General features: G+C 42.7%; 1 protein-coding gene across 1 annotated transcript in view; it reads right to left on the reverse strand.

Annotated features, from left to right (window-relative positions):
* The window catches only part of LOC126148896 (organic cation transporter protein-like), a 146,031-nt gene that overhangs the window by 37,780 nt on the left and 94,681 nt on the right, over nucleotides 1-13,570 (reverse strand). The window contains exon 5 of the mRNA XM_049915783.1: nucleotides 13,361-13,529. Within this exon, the coding sequence (XP_049771740.1) occupies nucleotides 13,361-13,529 (169 nt within the window). The remainder of the gene's footprint in view (nucleotides 1-13,360; nucleotides 13,530-13,570) is intronic.

Here is a 13,570-nt window from a genome sequence, read left to right on the forward strand (position 1 = left end):
GTGTAGCTTGCTCGCCAGGTTTCGAGAGGGTGCGTTTCTGGATGAGGTATCGAATATATTGCTTCCCCCAACTTATACCTCCCGAGGAGATCACGAATGTAAAATTAGAGAGATTAGAGCGCGCACGGAGACTTTCAGACAGTCGTTCTTCCCGCGAACCATACGCGACTGGAACAGGAAAGGGAGGTAATGACAGTGGCACGTAAAGTGCCCTCCGCCACACACCGTTGGGTGGCTTGCGGAGTATAAATGTAGATATAGATGTAGAACTCCGTTGCCCCAATAATATCCAGCATTTGTTCGCAACATAATGGGCAATATTTTACAATTTTTTCTAACATTGGTAATGCATGGAGTAATTTGTTACAATTTAGCTATAACATGAGAATGTGTGTGACAATGTGTTACAATTTTGCTATAAAATGGTAATGTGTAGGACGAAGGGTCATGCAGTTTTCATTGTGAGGTAGCATGAGCTAGAATTATCAGCACAAAATCAGAAAAAAATTTTACATGGAGCAGTTTGTTACAGCTTTACTGTAACGGTGACATATGGCACAATTTGTTACAGTTTTGCTAGAATACTGAGCTATTTGTTACAATTTTACTCTAACATGGTGAGGTATAGAGCTGTTTGTTACAACTCTGCTGGAACATGGCGATGTATAATGTAGTTTGCTTTAACAGGAGTATTTTATTACCATTACCTATGGGGTAAATTTGTTACAATTTTGTTGTAACATGGCGCTATACTGAGCAATTTGTTAAAATTTGTTTATAACATGTCGATGTATGGAGCAACTTGTTACAGGTTTGCTGTAACATGTAGATATACAGAGGCAGAGTGTCATATCGTCTTGTCTATATAACAACGTAAGTTAGCACCATCAGCAGCAGATGCCGTACTTTTGTACCACAAAAGAAAGTTAATAGCCTAGCATGAGAGTCTCTTCATTGTTTGATTGGCTTTCAATCGATTGTAGTAGAAGTAAGATGAGCTTCACACAAAATGATGGCACAGAAATGTGACCTGGATTTAGTTTAACTTTTTCATCGCCATCTGTCATCATCTGTTCATATATGTTTGTGACCAAGAAACGACCATCAGAATTGCTCAGACTATGACATATGATTAGGACTGTAAAGTGAGGCACTTTTGTACGACGTGCAAAATTCAGACCATTTAGACACTTTTGAACATGGTTCCAACTAAAGCAAATTGCAGATCTTTCAGATAGTTTTGCACAAGTAAGAAAATTAAGCTCCCTCGAATTTTTTTGTACATGACACTAATTCACGCCACATTCCAATCATTTCGATACCTATGAACATGGCGCTAATTTACACAAAATTGATATTATTTGGATACTTTTGAACATGATTATAATCTACATAAAATGCAGATCGCTTTGATACTTTTTAAGATGCTGTAGAATTCAGCTTATGGGAAACTTTTCACCGTGATTCAAAATTCAGATTGTTTGGACACTATTAAGCATGGGCGTTACATAGTGGTTGGCTGTTTCGTTTTAACTGTTGGTAAAGTACTATACTGTGATTGTCTGTTTCCTTTTAATGGCCGGTAAATCACACACATCAAGAAAAGTTATGCATCATCTCGGTTCCGAGAGTTCCGTAACCTGTACAGAAAATTGGAATAGAGATCAACATAAACATCATATCCGCCCTTTTTATTGCTCATGAAAACCACACATTGCATGTTGTACCACGAGACAGCGAGACCTTCAGAGGTGGTGGTCCAGATTGCTGTACATACCGGTACCTCTAATACCCAGTAGCACGTCCTCTTGCATTGAAGCATGTTTGCATTCGTCGTGGCGTACTATGAACAAGTTCATCATGGCACTGTTGGTACAGATTGTACCACTTCTCGATGGCGATTCGGCGTAGATCCCTCAGAGTGGTTGGTGGGTCACGTCGTTCATAAACAGCGCTATTCAATCTATCCCAGGCATCCAGAATGAGATTTTCACTCTGCAGCGGAGTGTGCGCTGATATGAAACTTCCTGGCAGATTAAAACTGCGTGCCCGACCGAGACTCGAACTCGGGACCTTTGCCTTTCGCGGGCAAGTGCTCTACCAACTGAGCTACCGAAGCACGACTCACGCCCGGTCTCACAGCTTTACTTCTGCTAGTATCTCGTCTCCTACCTTCCAAACTTTACAGAAGCTCTCCTGCGCAGGAGAGCTTCTGTAAAGTTTGGAAGGTAGGAGACGAGATACTGGCAGAAGTAAAGCTGTGAGACCGGGCGTGAGTCGTGCTTCGGTAGCTCAGTTGGTAGAGCACTTGCCCGCGAAAGGCAAAGGTCCCGAGTTCGAGTCTCGGTCGGGCACGCAGTTTTAATCTGCCAGGAAAAATATCCCAGGCATGTTGGATAGGGTTCATGTCTGGAGAACATGCTGGCCACTCTAATCGAGTGATGTCGTTATCGTGAAGAAAGTCATTCACAAGATGTGCACGGTGGATGCGTGAATTGTCGTCCATGAAGACGAATGCCTCACCAATATACTGCCGGTATGGTTGCACTATAGGTCTCAGGATGGCAATCACGTATCGTACAGCCGTTACGGCGCCTTCAATGACCACTAGCGGCGTACGTCGGCCCCACATAATGCCACTCCGAAATATCAGGGAACCCCCATCTTGCTGCACTCGCTGTACAGTGTGTCTAAGGCGTTCAGCCTGAACAGGTTGCCTACAAACACGTCTCCGACGATTCTCTGGTTAAAGGCATATGCGACACTCATCGGTGAAGAGAACGTGACGCCAATACTGAGCGGTCCATTCGGCATGTTGTTGGGCCCATCTGTATCGCGCTGCATGGTGTCGTGTTTGCAAAGATCGACCTCGCCATGGACGTCGGGAGTCAAATTGCGCATCATGCAGCCTATTGCACACAGTTTGAGTCGTAACATGACGTCCTGTGGCTGCACGAAAAGCATTATTCAGCATGATGGCGTTGCTCTCAGGGTTTCTCCGAGCCATAATCTGTATGTAGGTAGCGGTCATCCACTGCAGTAGTAGCCCTTGGGCAGCCTGAGCGAGGCATGTCATCGACAGTTCCTGTCTGTCTCTATCTCCTCCATGTCTGAACAACATCGCTTTGGTTCACTCCGAGACGCCTGGACACTTCCCTTGTTGAGAGCCTTTCCTGACACAAAGTAACAATGTGGACGCGATCGAACTGCGGTACTGACCGTCTAGGCATGGTTGAACTGCCTCCTTTCTGGTGAAATACCTGGAACTGATCGGCCGTCGGACACCCTCCTTCTAATAGGCGCTACTCTCTCTGAGCACTATGGGACTTAACATCTGAGGTCATGAGTACCCTAGAACTTAGAACTACTTAAACCTAACTAACCTAAGGACATCACACACATCCATGGCCGAGACAGGATTCGAACCTGCGACCATAGGAGTCGCGCGGTTCCAGACTAAAACGCCAAAACTGCTCGGCCACATCGGCCTGCTCTCATGCATCGTTGTTTACATCTTTGGGCGGGTTTAGTGACATCTCTGAACAGTCAAAGGGACTGTGTCTGTGATACAATATCCAGTCAACGTCTGTCTTCAGGATTTCTGGGAACCAGGGTGATGCAAAACGTTTTTTTTTTTTTTATGTGTGTACTAATCTGGGATTGGAAGATCTAAATGTGTATAAGTGAGAGGGAGATGCATTTTGGTGATGAGGTAGAATTTTTGCTGACGGTAACTGTTTATAAGTTTACTGCTGACACAGCATCTCGTTCCTTGCATCCAGGCAACCCTCTTGTGTGACTTATGCAGTTACCCTGGCGATGTATGACTTTCAACCAGCAGTTCAAGACCATAATTTGCGATAGAGTATCTACCTGTACCACCCCTAGCGTCGGGAAACCAGTGAATGAGTTGAAAACAAATAACTCGCCAGATCTATATGGAATTCTAATTCGGTTTTACAGAGTGTAATCCTTGACATTAGCTCCATAGTTAGAGTCCAGTTATTATGATTCACTCGCCCAGTGAAAAGTCCCAATAAACTGAAACAAATGTAAGCGACTGCTTTGTATGAGGAGCTCAAAAGAACAGACAGAAAATTGTATTGCGAAAATGCAAATTAAGGTAGATGAGTACGAAAAGCAATCCTGTAATGTTCGAATAATTATTGGAGTGCTGCTTGACAAAGTCATGTTAATTCATCGTCTAGGAGTACTACTGCCAAAGCGAGCGTATAAGGATTGCAGTAGGAAAGGTGAATGGTCGACGTTGGTTTATTGCGAGACTTCCAGGAATGTGTAGTTCATCAGTAAGGCAGATCACGTACAACACATTTGTAAGACCCACTCTTGAAACTGCTCGAGTTTCTGAGATGCTCCTCAGATTGGATTAAAGGAAGACTTCGAAGCATTTCAGAAGCCTGCTGCTAGACCTATTATCAGTAGGTTCTATAAACACTCTAGTATTAGAGTAATGCTGCACAATCCAAGTGGGAATTCGTGGAGGGAAGACAATGATCTTTTCCCGAAATATGAGGCATGTTTTTTTAAGTAAGTACCATTTTGAAATTAAAAAAATATGTGCTAAGATATCTCAATAATTTTATTTTTACACGAAAGCCTGTACCTTAATCTACTTTTCTACATCATTTCCGCCAATATTGCGGCATTTGTCATAACGTTGTACCAGTTTTTGAATACACTCCTCATAGAAGTCTGCCGCCTGACACGTCTTGAAGATGCTGACCGCCCAGGTGTTTCTTCAAGTGCAGGAACAGATGGTAGTCACTGGGCGCAAGATCAGGTCTGTATGGAGGATGATCTACAGTTTCCCATAGAAAAGATGTGATGAGACCTTTGGTCTGATTCGCCACATGCGGACGGGCATTGTCTTGCAGCAAAACAATGTCCTTGCTCAACTTGCCACGTCTTTTGTTCTGAATTGAACGGTACAGATTGTGCAATGTCATACAGTAAGTTGCTGCATTGATTGTCTCATTAAGAGGCAGAAATTCCACAAGCAATACTCCTTTTCTGTCCCAAAAAACTGTGCACATGATTTTCCGGGCAGAAATTGTTTGCTTAAACTTCACTTTTCTGGGTGAATCTGAATGCCGCCATACCATGGACTGTTGCTTTGATTCTGGTGTGACATAGGCCACCTATGTTTCATCGCCCATAACAATTTGGCTAATCATCACCGTCGTCATGGTACTGCTCAAGGAAAGTCAATGCACTGTCTAAACGTTTGGTTTTGTGCACATCCATCAACATTTTCGGTACCCAACGTGCACACAATTTTCAGTAATTCAAGTGCTCGGTCACAATGCCATACAAAACACTACAAGAAACATTAGTAAAGTAAAAAAGAGGAAATCATAAAGCGTCTGTTTTCTCTCACCTTATCGTCCACTTGCTGCACCAAACTTTCATTAACGACCGAAGGATGCCCACTCCGTTGTTCATCATGCACATTTGTGCGGCCGTCTTTAAATGCTCTCACCCGCTTTCTTACCATTCCATCACCCATAATGTTTTCTCCGTAAACTGCACAGATCTCACGATATATCAATCGCTTTTAGGCCTTTCGCACTAAGAAATCTTATAACAGCCTGTACTTCACAGTCGGCGGGACTCACGAGTATCGGAGGCATCTGAAACACTCGCACACAACGCAAACAAGGAAGAATCAGACTGTAATGGCGTAGACAACAGATGTAGGTACCCAGTGCGCATGCGCAGAACGCCGACCGCAGCGCTGCGGCCGCGGTGTGGCAAAACGGTACTTACTTAAAAAAACACGCCTCGTATTATTGAGAAAATTTAGAGGACTGGTATTTGTGGATGACTGCAGATCGATTCTACACGCCGACAACGTATATTTCACAAGTAAGGAATACGAAGACAAGAAATTATGGCTCGTACAGAGACACATAGGTTGCCGTTTTCCCCTCTCCCCATTTGCGAGTCGAAAGGAATGGCAATGACTAGTGGTGGAATAAGCTACATTTCGCCGTGCACCGTATGGTGGGTTGCAAAGCGTGGATGTAGATATAGATTTAGAAAAATAAAAATGACAAAACACAGAGTTTATTAAACGAGAGAATACTGAAAACTGTTTTAGAAGGGCTTATTTAAACAGATTAAGTAAAAATTTTAATTATTAGAGTTTTGCTGTGTCCTACAAGAAGTTAAGTTAACGCTTTTAGTGTCACGTGTGTGCCTGGTTAGTTCGCAATATGAGTTTGTTACGAAGTGGGGCGGCGGGGGGGGGGGGGGGGGCAGGAGGAGAGAGAGTCTTCTCTTCCTGCATTCATCATGAATGGTTTATTTGATCTTTCATAGCTTTTACACAATAAACCACAACAGGTAATAATGTAGATTTCAAACTGTTGGTAATTAGTCTATTATTTTATGTTACGCAACGATAATTTATTTCAGCTCCTTGCGTTCAGTATGTCTCCATCGAAACCAAATTATAATACTAAATGGAACATTGCTGATGAACATCTAAATTCTGAAGAAAAATGTTGAAATATTTTTGGTGTGAAATTGCTGTGTACAAAAATTCAAGGTTAATTTTTGTTTCGCGACTTACACGAACTTACACGCCGTTTCTTTGGTCCACGCTAGCTTTTGAGTTTGACATTCGTAGTCTACGACAAACGAGCAGGTGTATCTTACCATTGTAAAGGGGTTTCAGAAATTCAAGCTTCATTTACTTGCAAGATAATGCAATGATTATAACGGATCACAAGACACCATCATTTGTAATGTGTATAAATTGCTGCACGACCACTTCAAGAGACAGACGCTAATCAGCAGTTTAGTTTTGATATCCGGTACTCATCATGAGAAAGCAATATCGGTCAGATGCATTACGTGACTGCCTGCAGAGCTGCAACTACGGCAGTATGAGATATCAGCACAAGTTTCACAAAAGGAGAGGACAGATAGATATATGTTCAGCAGATACTACATGACATCAAGATGGAGCTAGTCGATGATCACATCTTGCCAGTGATACACGGAGAAATACGAAATGTTAATGAGGAAAAGACGTGTGTGCGTTATTTAATGCAGGAGGATGTCTTGTAATGCCACACCAACGTAAATTTGGACGAGTGGAAAGTGGGCCACCCACGTCACATTGTGTAAGAATTTGTTAGGCATATCCATGTTAACTATGTTTTCTTCAGAGGAAAGGAGTGTGTTGAAAAACTAGAAGAATAATTTTAAAAAATTTATACGGGCTTATTTTGACAACACTATCAAACCGGGCACTATCGTGGTCGACAATGACCCACTGTTTCTATCGAAAATTTGGAAAGGCCTTATTGGAAATAACGTCACGGCATATTCAGAACTCAGTTTATCAGCCTCCAACGAACTCAGGACAAGGAGAATTACTGGTCGTTTATTTTGTGTGTTTGTGACAAGGAACATAAGATGACGTCCAGGAAGTCTCTCAAGTTTGAGAATTATTTGAACAGAATATAGCACGGTAGCACTAATGTGTCACAGTTCGCCCGCATCTCGTGGTCGTGCGGTAGCGTTCTCGCTTCCCACGCACGGGTTCCCGGGTTCGATTCCCGGCGGGGTCAGGGATTTTCTCTGCCTCTTGATGGCTGGGTGTTGTGTGATGTCCTTAAGTTAGTTAGGTTTAAGTAGTTCTAAGTTCTAGGGGACTGATGACCATAGATGTTAAGTCCTATAGTGCTCAGAGCCATTTTTTGTCACAGTTCATCATTTTATCTTCACAAAAGCCCGCAAGCATACTTGAAGAGTTATTGTCGTTGCAACCTTGCATAGAAAAATTAAGAGAACAGCAGACCCAAGCGGAGATTGATTTTCTAACCAAAAGAGCAGAAGCTGGGAGACGTGCCCATGACAAAATTGTTAAACCAACAATTTATGGGCCTGGCCGTTGCATGGTACTTACATTTTATTTCAAGTCATAAAAAAATCAGTTACACGATAAAGAAGTTCGGACATTATTATGTTGCCGATCAATTCTAGAGAGTTCCTCCGGCGATTGGAGTGATAAAGGAGGAACAGCAGACATCAAAGGACTAAGACATACTGTTAGTATTATAACAGATCAGTACAGTTCTCGTGAAAGTGTAACGGAGTGGCTCAGGGATGTTAAATAGGTATTTTAGGAAGAAAAAGGATGGATTTCTCGCGATACTCTATTGAGTATATTTACGCAACAGGGATTCCAGGATGACAGTGCAGCAGTTCTACTGCCTCCGATGCATATAAAATCATCCTGAGAATAATACAGGAGAGGTCAGGATGAGTACAACAATTTTTTTCTCTTGCAAATAGTGTAGAACAGAAAGCTGCCAATACTGGTACCAAGTACCCTCTATTACACTCAGTACAGTGGCTTGAGGCGTGATATGAAGAAGTGGATGTACGTGGGAGGAGTAGGGTACCAGTCCTCTTATGGTCATCCTGATTCAGGTTTCTTGTGACTTAACCAAAATCGCAGCTGGCGGATGCCTTTCCTGTTCCTCATTCCTTTGCAACTAACTTAGTGCTCTTTCCCTAATGCCGTTGATGCTGACTGGACGCTAATCCACTACATTCTCAACAACGAGTCCTTTACTAATGTAAGTACCGTAACTTGCTGGATTTCGCAAGACAAAGTGCGTTTTACAACGCTGGTTGCTAGAAGGTCAGTTGAAATTCAGCTCTTGCGTTCAATCCCAAGGGATAGTCAGACAAGTGTTTCAGGATTTCGTCTTCTTTTTTTTTTTTCTTTGCTAGAATCCAATTTCATCATGGCTTATTATATTATTAGCCATTTCCACTGCTTTCTTCCAACTCTGCACCAGTCACTTCAATCGTGTGTACACGCTACCCGAAATACCGTCAAAGTCTATGTTCTGTTCGTTCATTCATTATCCTCGTTCATTCATTGTCCTCGCTTGTAATCTCTCCCTAATTTCCCCCATCATCACCAGAAAGGATAGCCCCCAAAGCCTGTTCCCTCTCCACTGAATGTTTTGGTGTGGCATCGCACGTTCGATAATAATCGTATGTATGGTAGTCAGTCAAATGCCTTTCGTAAGTCAAGAAACGTTGCATGTACCTGACTGCAATGATCCACGGCTTTCAGAAGAGTGTGAGTCTGGTTCCGCATGATCGAGGCTTTCGGGATCCACTTTGGTTAGCGTGGAGGAGGTCATTCTGTTCGAAATACCTTATTACACGAGAGCTCCGATGTGTTCTAAGATTCTACAACAAATGGATGTCAAGGGTACTGGACGATAGCTTTCTGGATCACAATAATTTTATCATGGAACTCTTCCATTTGGTCCGTATTTGCATGGAAAAGCAGTAATATCAGAAATTGAGTCAGCCTTGATGCAAAACACCTTGTTATTCGTTTATTTCTTATTCTTCCAAACTAGTTTCGGCGACAAATATCACCATCATCAGTGGGGTTTCTTTAATCTTATTGTATGTTACAGCATGTTTTAAGAATTATTGTCGCTGTTTGCGACAGTAAATAAGATTTAAAAAACCCACTGATGATGATGATATTTGTCGCCGAAACTAGTTTCGGAGAATAAAGAAATAAACGAATAACAAGGTGTTTTGCATCAAGGCGGACTCAATTTCTGATATTACTGTGTTTCTGGATCACTTCTGCTACTCCTCTGGTGGATGGGTGCTACCTGTACTTTCTTCCGACCTCTGTTCGAGGGTTCTGCGGTACACTAAGGTCAAAGGAGGGGCTATCTCAGTCAAAAATTCTGTCTAGAATCTATTAGGGATTGGAGTCTTGTTCAATTTCAGTGATTTCTATTGCGAGAGAAGAGTTAGAGACCAAGAACGAAGCGATCGGATTAAAAACGCTGTAAGACAGGGATGTAGACTTTGCCCGTATTGTTCAGTCTATGCGTCGAAGAAACAATGACGGAAATAAACGACAGGAGTGGGATTAAAATTCAAGGTGAAAGGACGTCAATGATAAGATTCGCTGATAACATCGCTACACTAAGTGAAAGTGAAGAATAATTGTAGGATGGGATGGTCTATCGATAGTAATTGGCCACTTTGACCTACAATAACTCATGTGCTATTCAAGTTAAATGCCTGTAATTTATACCAATTTAGTTTTACACTAATAGCTTTCTAAAGTCACGTCGATCGAGAAAATCGGGTGAAGCATTTAGATTTTGGAAATTCGTTGCTGGGTGCTACTTGTATAATTTACAGTCAGATACTAAACTTTAAACTAATAAAGATATTGAAAATCTGACTACACCATCAGAATCGTCTTTCAAATAATGGTACTGTACATGTTTCTTTTTGAGGTATCATTATTCATCTGGCTATTATTAATTTCTATACGAACTGTGAAATTTCTGCTATTATGGTTTCACAAAGTCCGCCATCTTTGGCACTCCCGGTATAGACATCTCCTTCATCGACACAAAGCACCGTCCTCGTCACAGCGTCAACATGGAATCCGCAGCCACGCAATTGGGCTCTTGCTTCTGCCAACGTCCGGCACCACGTGGTCGGCCTTCCGAGCGGCCCGTAAGACCACACCAACTCCTGACCGAGCGAGGTGGCGCAGTGGTTAGCACACTGGACTCGCATTCGGAAGGACGACGGTTCAATCCCGTCTCCAGCCATCCTCATTTAGGTTTTCCGTGATTTCCCTAAATCGTTTCAGGCAAATGCCGGGATGGTTCCTTTGAAAGGGCACGGCCGATTTCCTTCCCAATCCTTCCCTAACCCGAGCTTGCGCTCCGTCTCTAATGACCTCGTTGTCGACGGGACGTTAAACACTAACCACCACCACGCCAACTCCGAACTTAGAATATTTTCAGGGCGCCAAAATTCTCCAGTTACCTCATAAGGAACATTTGAAAACATTTCTGCTTTTGTTTGCTATTCTCAGTTTCAGCTCCTGCGTTATCCGTGAGTGTACGGACACTAACTTTGGTAGCACTGATAACCTTCGCATTTCACCAGAATGTTTTTGGTTTTTTATAAGTCTTTCCGACAAGATTCTATTGCGGTGGTCGTTCTGTAATTCAAGCACTGCCCTTTTCACAGCCAGAGGCCTTATCTCTAGCATCTATCCATTGTCCTATGATTTGTTTTACATCAATTGTGCAGTAGTCGCTGTTTCCTTACGAGCTTCTTTAAGGAGACTCTGTACCATGGACAGTCCATCCCATGATGAACAGAGATAATTCTCCAATAGCTAATACTCCATCTCCTGTAACTGGTGGCTACAACTTCTGATACCTGTATTGTCATCCAGTTATGGAAATAGATGAGGACCTTGTTGGAAGACTGAAGCTATGCTTCATCCAATTCTAATGAGAAGCTCTAATTTTAAGTAAAACATGAGAACTATTCATTAAAAATGTATGACGTAGCACCGAAAGTGAATATAAAATTATATTATTACTAAGGAAGTATAAACGTAGGCTTCCTCGGCCGTTGTCACAGTCAATAATCTACTGTGTCCAACACTACGGTGGCATTTCCCTTGTCCACTTGGATTACGACTAACCGAGAGTTGTTCCTTAGTTCCTTAGTGGCATGACGTTCCTCCTTACTGATGTTTTGCTTCGAAGGCTTTGCGTGAGCCAAGACTCGTACTGTTACTTGCCAGATCTTCTCTGCCTCTGGTTGTGGTAGATGACAAACTGAAGCCTCCACTGATTCGATAATGTCTGCTGACGCGCCCTAATCGATATTAGGCAGTTATTAAACAGCGCTGCCGGCCGAGGTGGCCAAGCAGTTCTAGGCGCTACAGTCTGGAACCGCGCGACCGCTACGGTCGTGGGTTCGAATCCTGCCTCGGGCATGGATGCGTGTAATGTCCTTAGGTTAGTTAGGTTTAAGTAGTTCTAAGTTCTAGGGGACTGATGACCTTAGGAGTTAAGTTCAAATGGCTCTGAGCGCTATGAGACTTAACTTCTGAGGTCATCAGTCCCCTAGAACTTAGAACTACTTAAACCTAACTAACCTAAGGACATCACACACACCCATGCCCGAGGCAGCATTCGAACCTGCGACCGTAGCGGTCGCGTGGTTCCAGACTGTAGCGCCTAGACCCGCTCGGCCACCCCGGCCGGCAGAAGTTAAGTCCCATAGTGCTCAGCCATTTGAACCATTAAACAGCGCTAAGTCGCTATCGCCGCTCAGTTTCCTATACGGCGGTTTGCACAAATGGCAGGCAATAAAGGAACCTCCAATGGAAAACGCCTATTTCCGCCAATGACAAGACGCAGTGCAAAGACCAATAAAAGAACACCTAATACCCTTCCACCTCATCCTCATATCCAATGACAGCACTCCTCAATAGTAAATAAGTAATTAAACTAGCGCGCATTCAGCAGTTAGCAACACACTCTGAGGAAGTCGTCTTGTAATAGCCGCCGAAACGTCGGAATTTTATAGTTGACAATACTGTCACAAACCCAGAACAATTTTATTGACTAAGGAAGTAAATTATGACAGAATTAAAACGGTACTTCCGGGTTTGCTTACTTTCCGCAAGAGAGCAAGTTGAAATATAGTCCAGTTCTTAGTGATTTCTGTTGTCTGACAGACGGAAACAGGACCTGAATGTTCTCATTATTCTTTTCGGTTTTATGCTTTTTGCAACACTACTTGGCAAGTTTCTACTTGTAATTCGTTTACTTCTTATGAAAGTAAACTTGAAACAATAAATCACGGAATAATGTCGATAGAGAGGTACAAATTGACACACATGCTTGGAATGACATGGGGTTTTATTAGAACCAAAAAAATACAAACGTTCAAAAAATGTTCGACAGATGGCGCTTCATCTAATCAGAATAACAATAATTAGCATAACAAAGTAAGACAAAGCAAAGATGATGTTCTTTACTGGAAATTCACAATATGTCCACCATCATTCCTCAACAATAGCTGTAGTCGAGGAATAATGTTGTGAACAGCACTGTAAAGCATGTCCGGAGTTATGGTGAGGCATTGCCGTCGGATGTTGTCTTTCAGCATCCCTAGAGATGTCGGTCGATCACGATACACTTGCGACTTCAGGTAACCCCAAAGCCAATAATCTCACGGACTGAGGTCTGGGGACATGGGAGGCCAAGCATGGCGAAAGTGGCGGCTGAGCACACGATCATCACCGAACGACGCACGCAAGAGATCTTTCACGCGTCTAGCAATACTTCCTTCTTTCTTTGTTCTAATAAAACCCCATGTCATTCCAAGCATGTGTGTCAATTTTTACCTCTCTATCTACATTATTCTGTGGTTTATTAAGTTTTCAAATTTATACTGACTTTTTGATCACCCGATATATATATGTATGTAAGAACTGTTACCTTACCTGGCGCATAAGAGAATGACCATACTGGGTAACGAGATAGCTAACTGGAAGTGACGCCAGTCGTTGAACAGGTGTGCTATGCACGGAAGAGTAACTACTCCAACAGACCAGAGATGTTCGTAGCAACATGAAGCCACAATCTTCCCTTTACCTTTCATCATCGCTGTACCTGCAATAAACATGGATATTCTCTATATCCGTCTTCTGAAG

This window comes from Schistocerca cancellata, chromosome 2 (genome assembly GCF_023864275.1).
Source record: "Schistocerca cancellata isolate TAMUIC-IGC-003103 chromosome 2, iqSchCanc2.1, whole genome shotgun sequence".
NCBI lineage: Eukaryota > Metazoa > Arthropoda > Insecta > Orthoptera > Acrididae > Schistocerca > Schistocerca cancellata.